The sequence below is a fragment of the Meleagris gallopavo genome, chromosome 2 (genome assembly GCF_905368555.1).
Source record: "Meleagris gallopavo chromosome 2, MGAL_WU_HG_1.1, whole genome shotgun sequence".
Taxonomy (NCBI): Eukaryota; Metazoa; Chordata; class Aves; order Galliformes; family Phasianidae; genus Meleagris; species Meleagris gallopavo.
In genome coordinates this window covers 57,971,199-57,984,630 of record NC_139405.1, presented here as the reverse complement: position 1 = coordinate 57,984,630, position 13,432 = coordinate 57,971,199, and the positions used below count along the sequence as shown (strand labels likewise).

Here is a 13,432-nt window from a genome sequence, read left to right as displayed (position 1 = left end):
TCTTTCCAGAAATTGCCAATTTACCAGTCATCCAAGGAAAATATAAATAGACTATTAATCTCATGAGCCTGTTCAAGAATACAAGCCACCTAACTGTATTGACAGTGCCAAGTTTCCTGTACAAGGAAGAAGAGAGTTTATTCCACACATACATGAGAACAGCAATGCCATAGATGCTATCTAGAAAAATAAATAAATAAATAAATACTAGACAGTCACTGAGCTGGAAGCTGAAGACCAGCTCTACGCAAAGGTGAGACATTTAATTATTGACTGGAACTTGGCTTGGTAAAAATGATGCAATTGAATTACAAATCCTATGCTAGTCTGATTTTTCTTCCAAAAAAAATGATTCCGAGTAATTGAGTTGTCCTTTTCAGGATCTTTAAACATATCCCATCCCTCTCAGGTAACTCCATTTTTAAGAAATTTTTAGAACTCAACTGAAAGCTATTCTACTGATAAAGTTCACCATGAAATAAAGATGTTTCACTATGATGGATGCTATATAACTGGAAACTTTTATTACCAAGACTGGCTTATGAAAGGCTCATCAGAAAAGTATTAGATGATTCTATATTACTATTTATCCATGTCGATCTGCATAGACATGGAACACGAGAAGATTTCAGTCATGTAACTCCCAGATTCTGAGCTGCTGAGCAGCAAGAGCTGTTCCTCATTTCTCACTTTTGAGTAACCAGTGCTGTCAATGAAGTCTGGTTTTGGCAGACCAAAGACCGTACCATTACCCAAAATGATCTAGAAGCAATACTAAAGCCATGACAAAGTAAATTGTGTTTCATTGTATTTTTTTTTTTTTTCCCCATCCTCTGGCTGTGAGAACACACAGATCAATACACTTCAGCATGAGAATTCTGCAGTGAAATTTTCATTTGTTACAAACAGCAACAAAAAGGCCCCAAGCATGCCCTGTCACTTTCAGTTTAGAAGGAAATGCACTAATAAACTCTTACCCCTGGGTCATCTTTGACAATGGGCAATACTATGCCAGCTCTTATTAAAGGCAATTCGTATCAGTGGCCCAAAAATTTCCTTTAAAATTATCATCTTTTGTATCCATGTAGCAGGATGTCAGCTTTAAAGTGCCACCGAGATATAGGACCTGTCATTTTGGTTAATTTTCAGTACAGTTTTAACACCAGGGTAGCCAATCCCTAAGGGTATGCTTTTTGGCTAACAAGATTTATTTAGTGGTTATCCAGACAAACAAGAAAATATATTACTGTATATTGCTTTTCAAATACAACAGCAAGCAATAAATCCAACTATAAAATATAAATCCCTGTTCTTTACCATGATGTCAAATAAATAAAAATGCTTTAGATAATTTTTTTCAATTTTTAAAATTACATATATAATGTATATATGATATGTATATTGTTAGTCTTGTTAACAATTATTATTGTTAATCATAATATATATATATGTAATGTTAATCTTAAAAAATCAACACTTTATAGGTGTTGTGAACATAGCTATCAAGTTCTGTTTCAAGGCATAAAGATGACATTCTCAATCAAATGACCTAAGCTATTCAGCAGAACATACTGCATTTAAAACAAAAGTGCTATGAAGTTTGATATTGTTACCTCATTTTTTTAGAGAGAAATAGAGTTTTAAACACTATTTTATTGCTCTATTATAACAGGAGAAAAAAAGGAAAACTTCATTTACTGCATAAATATAGCTATTTGTCCTGCTTTCCTGATAACATTGTATTAGGATGAAGACTGTTTTGCAGTTTCATAGACAAAAGGGTACATCAATACAAAAAAAAAAAAAGCTGTTAACATATTGTCTAAATCCTCATATGTTCCGTGGAGTTTGTTTTTATTGATGTTATATAGGAGATATAAAACCTAGCTGACCTCAATCTGCTGGTCTCCCAGGAAAAAGACTTCTGCCAGAAAATGCCAGATATCAAATATCTTAGAGCATTTACTAGGCTATCTTTATTTCTATAAGCTGAGGATGAACTGGCTTTCCTTGCCCTGGTTCCAGACCCAATGGCTGATCTCAGATGACAATTGACCAAACCTCCTGTGGTTGAAGCAATGAGTCAAGCAGGAGTCCTTCTTGTGCCCAACTCTGGCACACCTGGCCCAAACTACCCCCATGCTAGGCATCACAGACAGGCTTTTCTATGCCCATATAACTTAGTCCACACTTCAAAACGCTAAGTCTCAGAGCAAATGTAAGAGTCAGGTGAAACAGGCAATTGTACAGGTGACACAGGCAGGCAAGGAGAATTTTGATAACTTACTCCAGGCCAAACAGCACGGGAATTTGAGAATCAGAACCTGAAATTCTATATTCAATCATGTCTTTCACCAGTAGGATGACATAATACCAGAACACAAACAGAAGTAATAAAGTACCAACTCAGCATTCCTATACTTAATTCATGGTTTTGTTCCAATAGGCTTCTGAATGAACTGCAACAGAAAAGCATTTCTTCCTACTCCACAAGTTGGAAATCATTGCATAACATCTCCATAATACTTTCAGTCCCTGGATAGGTAAAGTTTAAAACTGTTTTTCTACACCTGTCTTCCAGAAGAGAAATGTATTATTTTACTGAACTGTCAGGCTGCTCAAGGCAGCAGATTAGAAAGGCAATGTTAACTAACCAGAGTGCTTTTCTCATTTCTTTAAAAACACTTATGAAACATTAGGCAGTTTTCACCTTAAATTCAACAATCTACAGAAAAAGCATATAGGATACTGCACACGTTGTAAGATCAGAGACTTTACACAGATGTGCTCTATAGAAAGTACAAGAAATTTTGCTTTATGACAATTCCAGAAGCCTCACAGGAGGACTACGTGTGTATAAGTACTTCAGATCAAAGCATCTGTAGACTAAATAAAAGATATAAGGAGAAAACACTGGTACTCAAAGCATTTAAGCAGATAAAATGACCCAAACCTTACCTCGAACAATAAGTTGAGCAAAATTTGACACTCCAGAACCTCTCTCTGATTGAGTTACACAGCGGTATAAATCCTGGTCAGTTTTTGTCACCTCTTGCAACTTAAAGGTAGCAGCAAATCTTCTGTGATTTATATTTTTAGTCTGAGCAACTGGTATATCTTCCCCATTTCTTCTCTGAAATAAAAAAAGAGAAACCAAAGCAGATATATCTTGTAAGAATAAGCATTTATCATTGTCATCATACAATAAGTACATTAAAAAAAAAAACACAATAAGAAATGTGTTCACCCTATGGCATGATTTTTGTGATACAAGAACTCTGTTTTTCACCCCCAAATTTGACTCAGTCAGGCTTTTGCAGTGACACAAGACTGACTGTGCCATACACAACTGCCACTGCTTCATAGCTAGGACTCCCATAGGACAGACCAGGAGCAGCAGCTGCATTCCCAATAAAAATCATTCAACTTAAAAAGAAATTATAATAGATACACTGGATTTATTGTAAATAATAATAATTTAAACAAATCCAGCATTAAGGATTTCACTGGATTTCAATAGCTCTTTTTCATCAAGCAGCCAACATTTCCTTTCTAATGCTAGCTTTTATCTGTTTAAATTCAATACCTTCTAAAATTGTACCTCTGTTACAGTAAGCAACAGCTACCTACCTAGAATTAGTTGAAATAAGAAGAGAAGGGAAGCAAACTCTTAAATGGGAAGATCTATTTTAAAAGCAGTTATTAAGAAAAAAAAAAAAAAAGCATAGCTACCACAAGTCACCGAAGAAAACTAATCTGTCTGGAGCTGTGGGAAGGAGGACAAGTCAGAAAGCAGAATTAGTTTCAGCTCATGAACGGTTGTTCTTATCTCCACTCACACAAAATACTTCATTCCTATTTTAATCAAAAAACAGATCCTCTATGAAAAGCTAGCATTTGAGAAAAAAAAAAAAAAAAAAAAGGAAAAAACAACAACAACACTAACAGAAACTCACACCAACCGAATAAACAACGTCTCTTCTCTCTACCATGAATCAACTGCATGGATTTCCAGCTCAGGACACATTTTCTGAAGGCACAGCTTTGCTCAGTCACCAGAAAGACATCGTAATTCCCTTTGTAGCTACATTGCCTGCTTTGTCCAATACACAACAAAACGAGACCTCTGCTCATGTTTTTAGCTCTAATTGACTCCTGGAATGAGAATCTTCACTGAGGTCTTAAACTCTGAGCTTGCTGTCTAATGCAAGAAGCAAGACTGCTGAGCAATAGAGTTTAATAACCCAACAGCCCATGAAAAGGGGAGAAATAGGAAACAAGTTAATGCTGCTCATGTATACACACCGGCCTCTGTCACAGACAGGAGTTCTTTGTAGCATTTGGACACTTCATTTCCACATCTACCACTTGTGATCTCAGCATGAGTTAGTCACTCCCTACATAGTTTTGCTGCAGATTAGCCAGGGGTTCGGCACTGCTTCAAACTAGCTAACAAGTGTTTACTTTCAGCAGTAGTATGTTTAAAAAAGATCTACATTAGGCTCTGTCACTTTTCTTGTAGCAGACACAAAGGACCTATCCCCTGCTTCAATGCAGGCCTTATATTAAAACATTTGTTTACATGAATATTTCAGCCACTGGTATTCTGCCAAAAACGCTGTGCTGTCACCTGCATCAACAGCAGGTTTATTGGGGTGACTCTTCCTCAGTTCATCAGGAGAGAAGCCCCTGCCAGCTCATCCCACCACTCTCCCTTCTCCTAGGCCAGAAGGGGCCAGCAGCCACCACTGTGCTTGGCCAAGTCCAGGTCATGCTAAGCCAGTGGGGTAGAACCAGGCTCAGCAAGACAGAAAATGTGCACACTGACCTCCACAGGGAGATGGAGCATGAGCTGCTCCTGAAAGGCTCTCACACAGTTCCAGCCTTAGTCAAAGTCCCTGTCCTGTAACCTTCCAGACTCTGATTATACATGGATGCTGCATGAAGGGCTTTCACAAGGCATCTGCTTCCTGTGAGAAGGATGAAGGAAGTCTGCAGAGGCTCACAAGGACTCCTGCCTTCCTGTCAGAAAGGCCTTGCTGAACCTCAAGAATCAATGAAATTATTAAATCCCAATATCAAGCAAACAAAGGGTAATGTTAATGGCTTTATTTGAGCACTGCTTAAGCTACAGCAAAACCATTTTGCAGGAGATGCACCTCCCACTCCATGGAGCTGGCATCTCCCAGTAGGAAAGCCATACTGTAAAGCAAGGTTCTCTTCTAACTTTTCTCCCTCAGTTTCGACTAGGGTCTCAAATAAGCCATGACTCAAGCTCTGCAAATGTTGATCTGTTTTGAAATGTTATAGTTGGAACAACTATAATAAGCAAACTCATAGCACTGTTTCCTCTCCTGCTCAGCTGTGCCCCCCACAGTGCATGCTTTCCCCAGTGCAGCATGCAGGCAGCAAGCCAGGGGATACCAGGCTGTCCTGGAAAACACAGACCAGCCATGCAATTGTTAAAATGACCAAGCGGGATATAATGAACAAAAGGCTTATCTTATTGTTAAATATGATGTGATAGTAGAGTTGACAGCAACCCATGTAATGCAATAATTCTTGTTCTCTTGTAAAGGGATAAATAAACATCAGAGACAGTTTTCTAAAATTAAGGACTCCCTGCAATAAGTCCAGTGTTTTTAATTTCAATGCCACATGCAGCCTGCAGCAGAGAAGCCCATCACAAAGGTTAATGTGTAAAATTATTTACCCTCCAAAGCTCCAAACTTGCTTACTTCAGCTAGTCTGCATGCTTTATGTTAGAGAAGTAAAAGTGAACAGGGCTACTATTTAAAGTTAATTTTAGAGCAATTAATCAAAATGATATTTAATGAGCTTTGCAGTTCTGCTCCAACAACAGAACCTAGGAATTATTTTTTTTCATTTACATCAGTGATTTCTGACTACTTAATCTTACAAGACTCAGAGTAGTTGCTCAAATTGCTCTGTATTAGAATTTGTTTCTTGGGAATTCAATGGTACAATTACATCTTCAAAGTCAATTTTCATGTACAGCTTACCCATTAAAATGTTTTTCAGTCATTAAAACCATGAGAAGTTCAAACAGTAGAGAGTTCTCACTTAAAAAACAAACGTTAAAGAAAATACTTGCATTTATTTCCCGTGCATGTCCCTTACACCAGCAAACCATTAACCAGTCAGAGTTCAGATGCACTGCCACGATCTCTTAATTAAATTCTTCTTTTTAATGTCAGAGCAATATTACTGATTTTAAAGGAGAGGAAAGAAAGGCAGCAGCACTCTCCGCTTATTAGAGGGCTTCTGGTACATACTGTTTCAATTTATGTCCTGCTCATACTGCACAGAGCTTGAAAACACTGCTCAATTAGGTTTTAAAAATTCAATTTAAAATTAATGTGGAGTTATACTAATAGGTAATGGCTGTACCCTGTGTGATTCTCAGTTCCTCCAGCCCCTTGCTGTCTGATTTGATAACCCCGAATTGTTCATTTAGGAGAGGTCAGCAGCAGTCAGCTCCTCTTCTTTGCTGGAAATAACTCTGGGTCTCACCAAGAACTACAGTCTATGAACACTCGAATAAAATGAAACATAAACAGGTGAAAAAGCCTCCTTCTTTCCAGCATTCCAGACATTTAAATCTATGACGTTAAATTAGACTCTATAACTTCATGCTTATTTTTAATTTGATGGTAACATTTTTTTCTTTAAAGTTATTTTCAAGTAATGAAATGAGAGAATATATTAATTAAAAAAAAAAGTCAACAATGAAGACTGTGCAGCTTAAAAACAGTCACAGGCAAATTAACAATTAGGAGAGGCCTTAAAATTTCTCACTTCTTCCTCATGAAAGAATTTAAGTGTTTAATTAATATTAAATTATATTTTATTGAGTCTTCCAGAATGGGACCAGAAATATCCTGATCTTAACATCGTACTCAATAAGCACAATTAAGGTACATCACTAAGTTTTCTAATACAGACTTAAAACTTACTTCACTTTTTGAGAGATAAGATTAAGTCTTCTTGTTTGTTTAATTTTTTTTGTTGGGTTGTGTGTGTGTGTGTATTTTGCTTTTAAATGTTGATAAGATATCATACATTTCTGTGCTGAAGTTTCCTCTGAATTCTCTTGAACTCTTTTTTTTTCATAACAGTGATTTTTATCAGCCTGGACAGCTCAACCTTACACATCTTGGTCCCTTTCTCAGTGTAAACATCTTAACATAAGTCCACTACACTGCTAACAACTACAGTCAATCCTGTTTGCTTTCTCAGGCTCTCAGCTGGACCCTGGTATGCCTCCAGAGATCAGAAAATGTCAACACCATGGCTGCAGTGACACACACATCGTTTCAGCAGCAGTGCCCACCACAGCACACTCACTCACCCTTCCTTGCCTATAACTCCTACCTTCCTTCCTTCCTTCAAACAAACAAACAAACAAACAAAAAAAAAAAAAAAAACACATAAAAAAATCCGTCCTTGAAAATACATTCTGTCTCTCATCTTATCATCAACAAGGAATCCCTGATCTAATTCACTGTGTGGCCATGGAGAGCAGGCAGGATCTGTGCAGGGTGCAAGAGGAGAGGCTCAAGCAACTCTGCTCCCAAATAAGAAATTAGAACTTCACCAGAGAAGAATTCCCCCAGCACCTGGGGAGTTACAGTGAGACGATTAGAGAAAAAGGGAATCTGTAAAGGATGTAGTGACATTACACTTTTCTTGTGTGCTTTTACACATTGTGTACAGGCAAAAAATATCTTGCAGTGGGTTTTTTGTCTGTTTTTTTTTTTTTTTTTTTTTTTTGCAAAAGAAAAAAAAAGGTTGAATGAGGATAGCTTCAAAGTAGCAAGAACAGATGATGTCAAAAAAAAATTTTGGTAAAAATTAAATAACATAAAGGGGGAAAAAAAACTAACCTAAGTTACCATCTTTTAAAATTTTACTTACATGCAGTTTGTCAGGCAGTTTTTGACACACAGAGCGTATGCTTTAACAACATTTAGAATAAAATTTACAAATACAGAAACAAATGAAAAAAATTAGTTTTGATTTTCTGTCTGATTTGTGTCTTGGGATTTTCAAATTAAATAAACATACTGCAAATAACAAAGTATGAAACTACTTTATCACAAGGTAGAGCACCTACAATAGAGCAAGTGATCAAGAAAGCAGGATTCATTTATCTTCAGTTGTATTCTATTCCCAAATACATGATTTTAGCTAAATAAATAAATAAACAAATTTGTATTTTTAGGTAGAATAAGAACTGGAACCATTGTTTAAATTATATGCCCAGATAGTCCTACCTTTCTCTTCGTATGCAATAAGATGTAGCTTTTTCTTTTCCGTCAGTTTGCTTTTCAAAAAAAGCATACGGTTATGGGTTGTTTCTTTTTCTTCCCCTTTAAGTAGGAAACTAATGTAACCAGCTTTAAGCTGGCTGGTCTCCCCAAATGCATGACAAAACAGACTAAAAGAGCACTACACATGTGGGAAAAGCTTTTCCCATGCACACATATACTAAAAATCTTGAGAAAAGTGCAGAGTCAAATTCTAGATTGCAGTGCCGCTTAGAAGAATACAAAATTACTTCACATATTTTAGTTGCATGTACTTTTGTTAACCAAACTTGTCCACTTAGAGGTAGCTCAATTTCCCTCCCACTGCACTGAAACTCCTATGGAAGAAACCAACTGTTAGCAAGAAATAGTCTAAATGAGAACCATCTGGTATCTTCAGAAGTGGGAATCCTAGCCTGTAATAAAATCTACCAGAGGAGGAACAGCAAAATACATTCTACAGTGTCTCTGGCCATCCAAATACAGAAATGAAAACCATGCCTGCTTTTAACACCCCTTATTTTGAATTTATCTAACACGTGGCACAAAAAAAATACATTTTAAAAACAATGTTTTTCAGAAAGCTACAGTACTCTAGTTACAGAACTAAAATACTTTCATTTTTTTTTTTAAATCTGGGCACAATGACTAAAGATCAATAGCACTCTGAGAAGAGCATACCTAACAGCAACATTCAGCCTGCAGATCTAAAAAAAAAAAAAAAAAATCTGATTTTGCAAGAGAAAAAAAGAAAAAGAAAAACCCGCACACTACCAAGACCAAAATAAGATAGGATACCTCATCACATGCTTCTTAGCAGATGATTTTACTCTTTTCCAACAGGAAATAAGTGTAGCAGTATTTATGTATATATGCACACAGACATACATAAAAATGTTGTATATACAAGTGTGTATATATACCCCCTCCCTCCAGTATTTTATTAAAGGACAAGTTTTTTAATCATTCTATAAATCTCATAGCTATTTGAGCAAACTGTTGGAGTACAAAGGTACCTATTGCACTTTGCACCTCAGAGGAGAGGATCTAAATGTGTGGATTAAGGAGCAAAGCTCACAGGACCAGGTAATATTTACTGTCACAAATTTACCTGTGTTTCAGGCAGATGCTGATGCTCTGTAGTCAGTTGCTTCCCAGCAGGCCAGAGGCTGGGGCAGCCTCACAGCAGTATCCCAGCTGCCTCTGCCCCTCTTGTGGCCCCAGCAAGACACCCTGGCTTCAGCTTCTCTGCAGGGCCAGCAGGCCTGTCCCACAGACTTCAGTTCAACAGCAGAGTTGTCAAACATGACAGTTGACTAAGAACAAAAACGAGACCAAAAGTCTCCATCACAGTTCCATAGCTGAAACCCTATGGGTGCTAAAAAGGCATCCAGAAAACACTTTTTCTCAGTTTCCCTTAGGCCACATCAACGAAAAAAACAAAAGTTTCTTGATTATTTGGAGCTTACTCAGCCTCCCATAACTTTCAGGGGTTGTAAAATCTGTGAGAACCAACAAGAAGCATTCTTCCAATGTCATAAAGACAGGAAGCAAAGCCTCCAAACATCCAACTGTAGTTTGTAGCTAAATGTTTTATGCCCAAGGACCAAGCCCAACTCTCAAAACCCTACTGCTGGGTAATGATCCATGCCTTCAACTTCTGGACACTGAGAGATTAAAGGAACTGCATAGCACAAATCCCTTCCTGACAGGAATTACTGTCCTTTCATAAAACACAATAGTCATCAATGCTGCATCCCTCAGCCCTCTGCTAGAGACACAGGTTTGCATGTACACTCTCCAGGTTAAAATCCTGCCGTGCTGTATTGGTTCTACAGAATGAATGGCCTTAGGGCATCATCAGAGGATACCATCTGCACGTGCTCAGTCCAAATTTGCTTTTAAGTGCCCACACATACACTATCTAGCAGTGAAAACCCCTGAAAGACAGACAAACGTTGAACTTCAAATCACACTCTGTGGCAACAAACACCGCAACCCAAGAACCTAGCAAAAATGGCATTATAGGCTATGGCAGCTTCCTTAAGAACAGGACCATGATGCCGCAGAGCCAAACAGCCATGCAGATGGTCTTTCATCATCCAGTAACAGTTGGTATTGCTGGGAGGTCAGCCCCACGCCATTGTTGTTCCAGCAATTTGCATTTTATTTTCCATAATGCTTCCTAATTTCACATTTTCAGTTATTACTTTCAGGCAATTGCTTTAATTATCTGTTATTCCGCAAGGAACGACATACTTCTCTGGTGGCGAGAAGGTCTGGATCTGATCCGTTCATGCTGACGAGTCTCTTCAGGGGCAAATGCAGGATTGCCTTGCCAGCCCTGGCAGCCTAAGTGGGGTGGCCTCTTGCCAGCCCCCACAGCCCCTGCTGACAGATTGGCCCACTCACCACAGCTCCAATGACAATCTGCACAGGATTATCGGGCACACATTAAACTTTTAAACACGTGCACTACCCCTCTGAATTTCAGATTCACCAGAGCAAATGGCATCACTGAAGACTGTGGCAAAATACATCCATCTGCAAAGCCAGAAGAATCCGCTTTCCCTAATCCAATGCTATGTTAATGCAGAGCTCAGCGATGATGGATGGACTCATTAGTGCCGCTGTTATCACCATCTGAACCAGGTGCCAAGACATATGGTTTAACAGATGTTCGAGCAAAAAGCTCAATTCTCTGTACTGTGCAAGTGTCCAGTTAAACTGGACATCGATAAGACACTGAAAATCATACTGGACTTATGAGAATCACAATTTTTCTCAGCTCAGGAAGCAGTTAAACACAGCTTGATTATGCAAAAAACCCTTTTGCTCTGATATCCCAATCAGATCCACAGAACAAATACTGAACAATATGTACACTGCTTTCTAGTCTTTGTGTCGCAAAATGTTATTTACACTGTTCAGACAATATTTCTGTACTTTCTCAATAAAGGAACAAAGCTTAAAATCATGGAAGCTTTCCTCATACTAAAAAATCATATGGGTAAAAAGACCCTCTTCAATGTTTCCATTTTAACGTTTGTATTGTTCTCTGTGTGCCATTCTCACATATATTTAATACTTAACTAAGAAAATCAACACACAAAAAAAAAAAAAAAGAACGAACTTTGAAATTCTTTCAGAATTTGTCAATAATTGTAGGTTATAAAGAAAATACTTCAGCTCATAGCCATAACAGACTGGATACTAGATTATGCTGAAAAGATGAAAAACACTAAATCTGAGCACTGCACTTCTGTCCTGCTCTCACACCCAGTATTTATTTTGCCAGGAAAGTATGTTTTAGATCATCTTGTTCAACCAGTTAAATCTCTTTACCTGCTCAAATATTTGTTTTACATTAACAAAGTTGAAAATTTTAAAGACTTGTGTTATCTTCACTGCTTATCTTTCAATGTCAGAGCCCTGCCTGTCCCCAGCTTTGGTCCAGTGGGGCTGCAAAATGCAGGGGTTGGTGGATAGGGTTGTGAAAGAGGACAGGAGACAAGATATAATCTAAAAATAAACAAACTAGCAAAATCTACATTAGTAAAAGTCAGAAGAAGTTCAATGTTAATTCATACTCATCTGAAATTCTTACAGTTATGCTCTTATAGAAAATGAAGATGATGAAAAGACAGTTATAAACACTCAAAAAACAATGCATTGAAATGTTGTGTCTATTTTCATCTATTTCTATTTTCAGTCACATAAAGGCATGTGCACTTCATTTATAGTTGCAAAGAAAAACATGGAGATGCGCATGCACACAGATCATTTGTGTAACATCAGTGGTTTTTCCTGATTGGCAAATTAAAGTTTATACAGGTCATGAACAATGAGACAATCTACAATGAGATCTACTCTCAGGTTGTTAGAATCTTTCTCTCTTCCTTGCTCCCAGCCAAACATCCCCTTTGCTGGGGATATAGATAGGTAATTCAGACATGAATCAAGCTAAAAATGGAACAAAAAACGTGCACACAGCACCATCACCCTTACAAACCAAACCCAAAAATCCCTCTTGCTCTCAACAACAAGTAGCAATAATTTACGTCTGGGGACACAATTTTTTTCTGCCAGATCAGTTTCCTCAACTAACTCAGTGGAAAGGTGAGTAAAAGCTCCATACTACAGAAGAGTTGAGGAGGGAGAAGCTGAGATTGCTGCAGCTCAGTGCAGCTGGATTGCACTCAGAGACAGAACTATAGAAAAGAAAGCAAGGTCGCTGCTTCCCACAGCTCTGTCTCACTCCTAAATTTACTTCAGCCCTTGGCTGCAGAGGGCTGGGAAAGCCAGAGAGCAGTAGTAGTTTCCGCAGTGGAATTTATGTCTGCACAACTCTATTACTTCAATGCAAGCAAATGTTATCTTAGATCATTTCAGATACAAAAAGTCCCAAATTGTACCTTAGATCTTTACTTATCAAAGACTGTTTTAATAGCAACCTGTATGCTACTTTTTTTTGTTGGGTTTTTGTTGGTTTTTTTCCTTTTATTAAGGAAATATCTTTTCTCTTTCAATAAGGACATGACCAAAAGCTATTTTTTCCAATAGAGCGTACATGAAAAATGTCCTTTTTTTTCCTCCCAATGCTCTTATTTTCTTTTCTTATTCTTTTTTTTTTCTCCTGCCCCTATCAGTTTTTGTTCTTACAAGAAAAATACATTCTTGGAATGTTTCAGCTCAGGGCTCTCAAAAACAATTACTTAGGTATTTTATTTGATCTGCTTGCTCTTCCTTGCTGGCTATTCACCCTTTACGAATCTCTGGTTTGGTCAAAGGCTAATTTTAGCCTGTTTCAAGTCATACACTTTAGTCTCATGAGGCCCCCATATATATTCACCCTGTGTTTTAAGGATGAGGAGTCAATTCATTATTAGCTGAGCAAAACAGCTGTAACATCTGTTTAAGGATGAATTCAGAGGTAGGAAAGTTCATGACTTGAACTTATGTCAGGAAGGTAAGATGAAGTGTTGGAATAATGAGAGAAGAGGAAAAAAAAAAATATGGGTCATCTTTAAGTTGGTGAAAAATTGGGATTACTTAAGGGAAAACAAGAGGGGGAATGTAAGTCCCAGCATATGAATTTAGTA

General features: G+C 37.6%; 1 protein-coding gene across 1 annotated transcript in view; it reads right to left on the bottom strand.

Moving 5' to 3' along the window:
- Positions 1 to 13,432, bottom strand: part of PTPRK (protein tyrosine phosphatase receptor type K) — a 391,871-nt gene that overhangs the window by 196,797 nt on the left and 181,642 nt on the right. Inside the window, exon 6 of the mRNA XM_085217336.1 lies at positions 2,959 to 3,133. Coding sequence (XP_085073462.1) covers positions 2,959 to 3,133 — 175 coding nt within the window. The remainder of the gene's footprint in view (positions 1 to 2,958; positions 3,134 to 13,432) is intronic.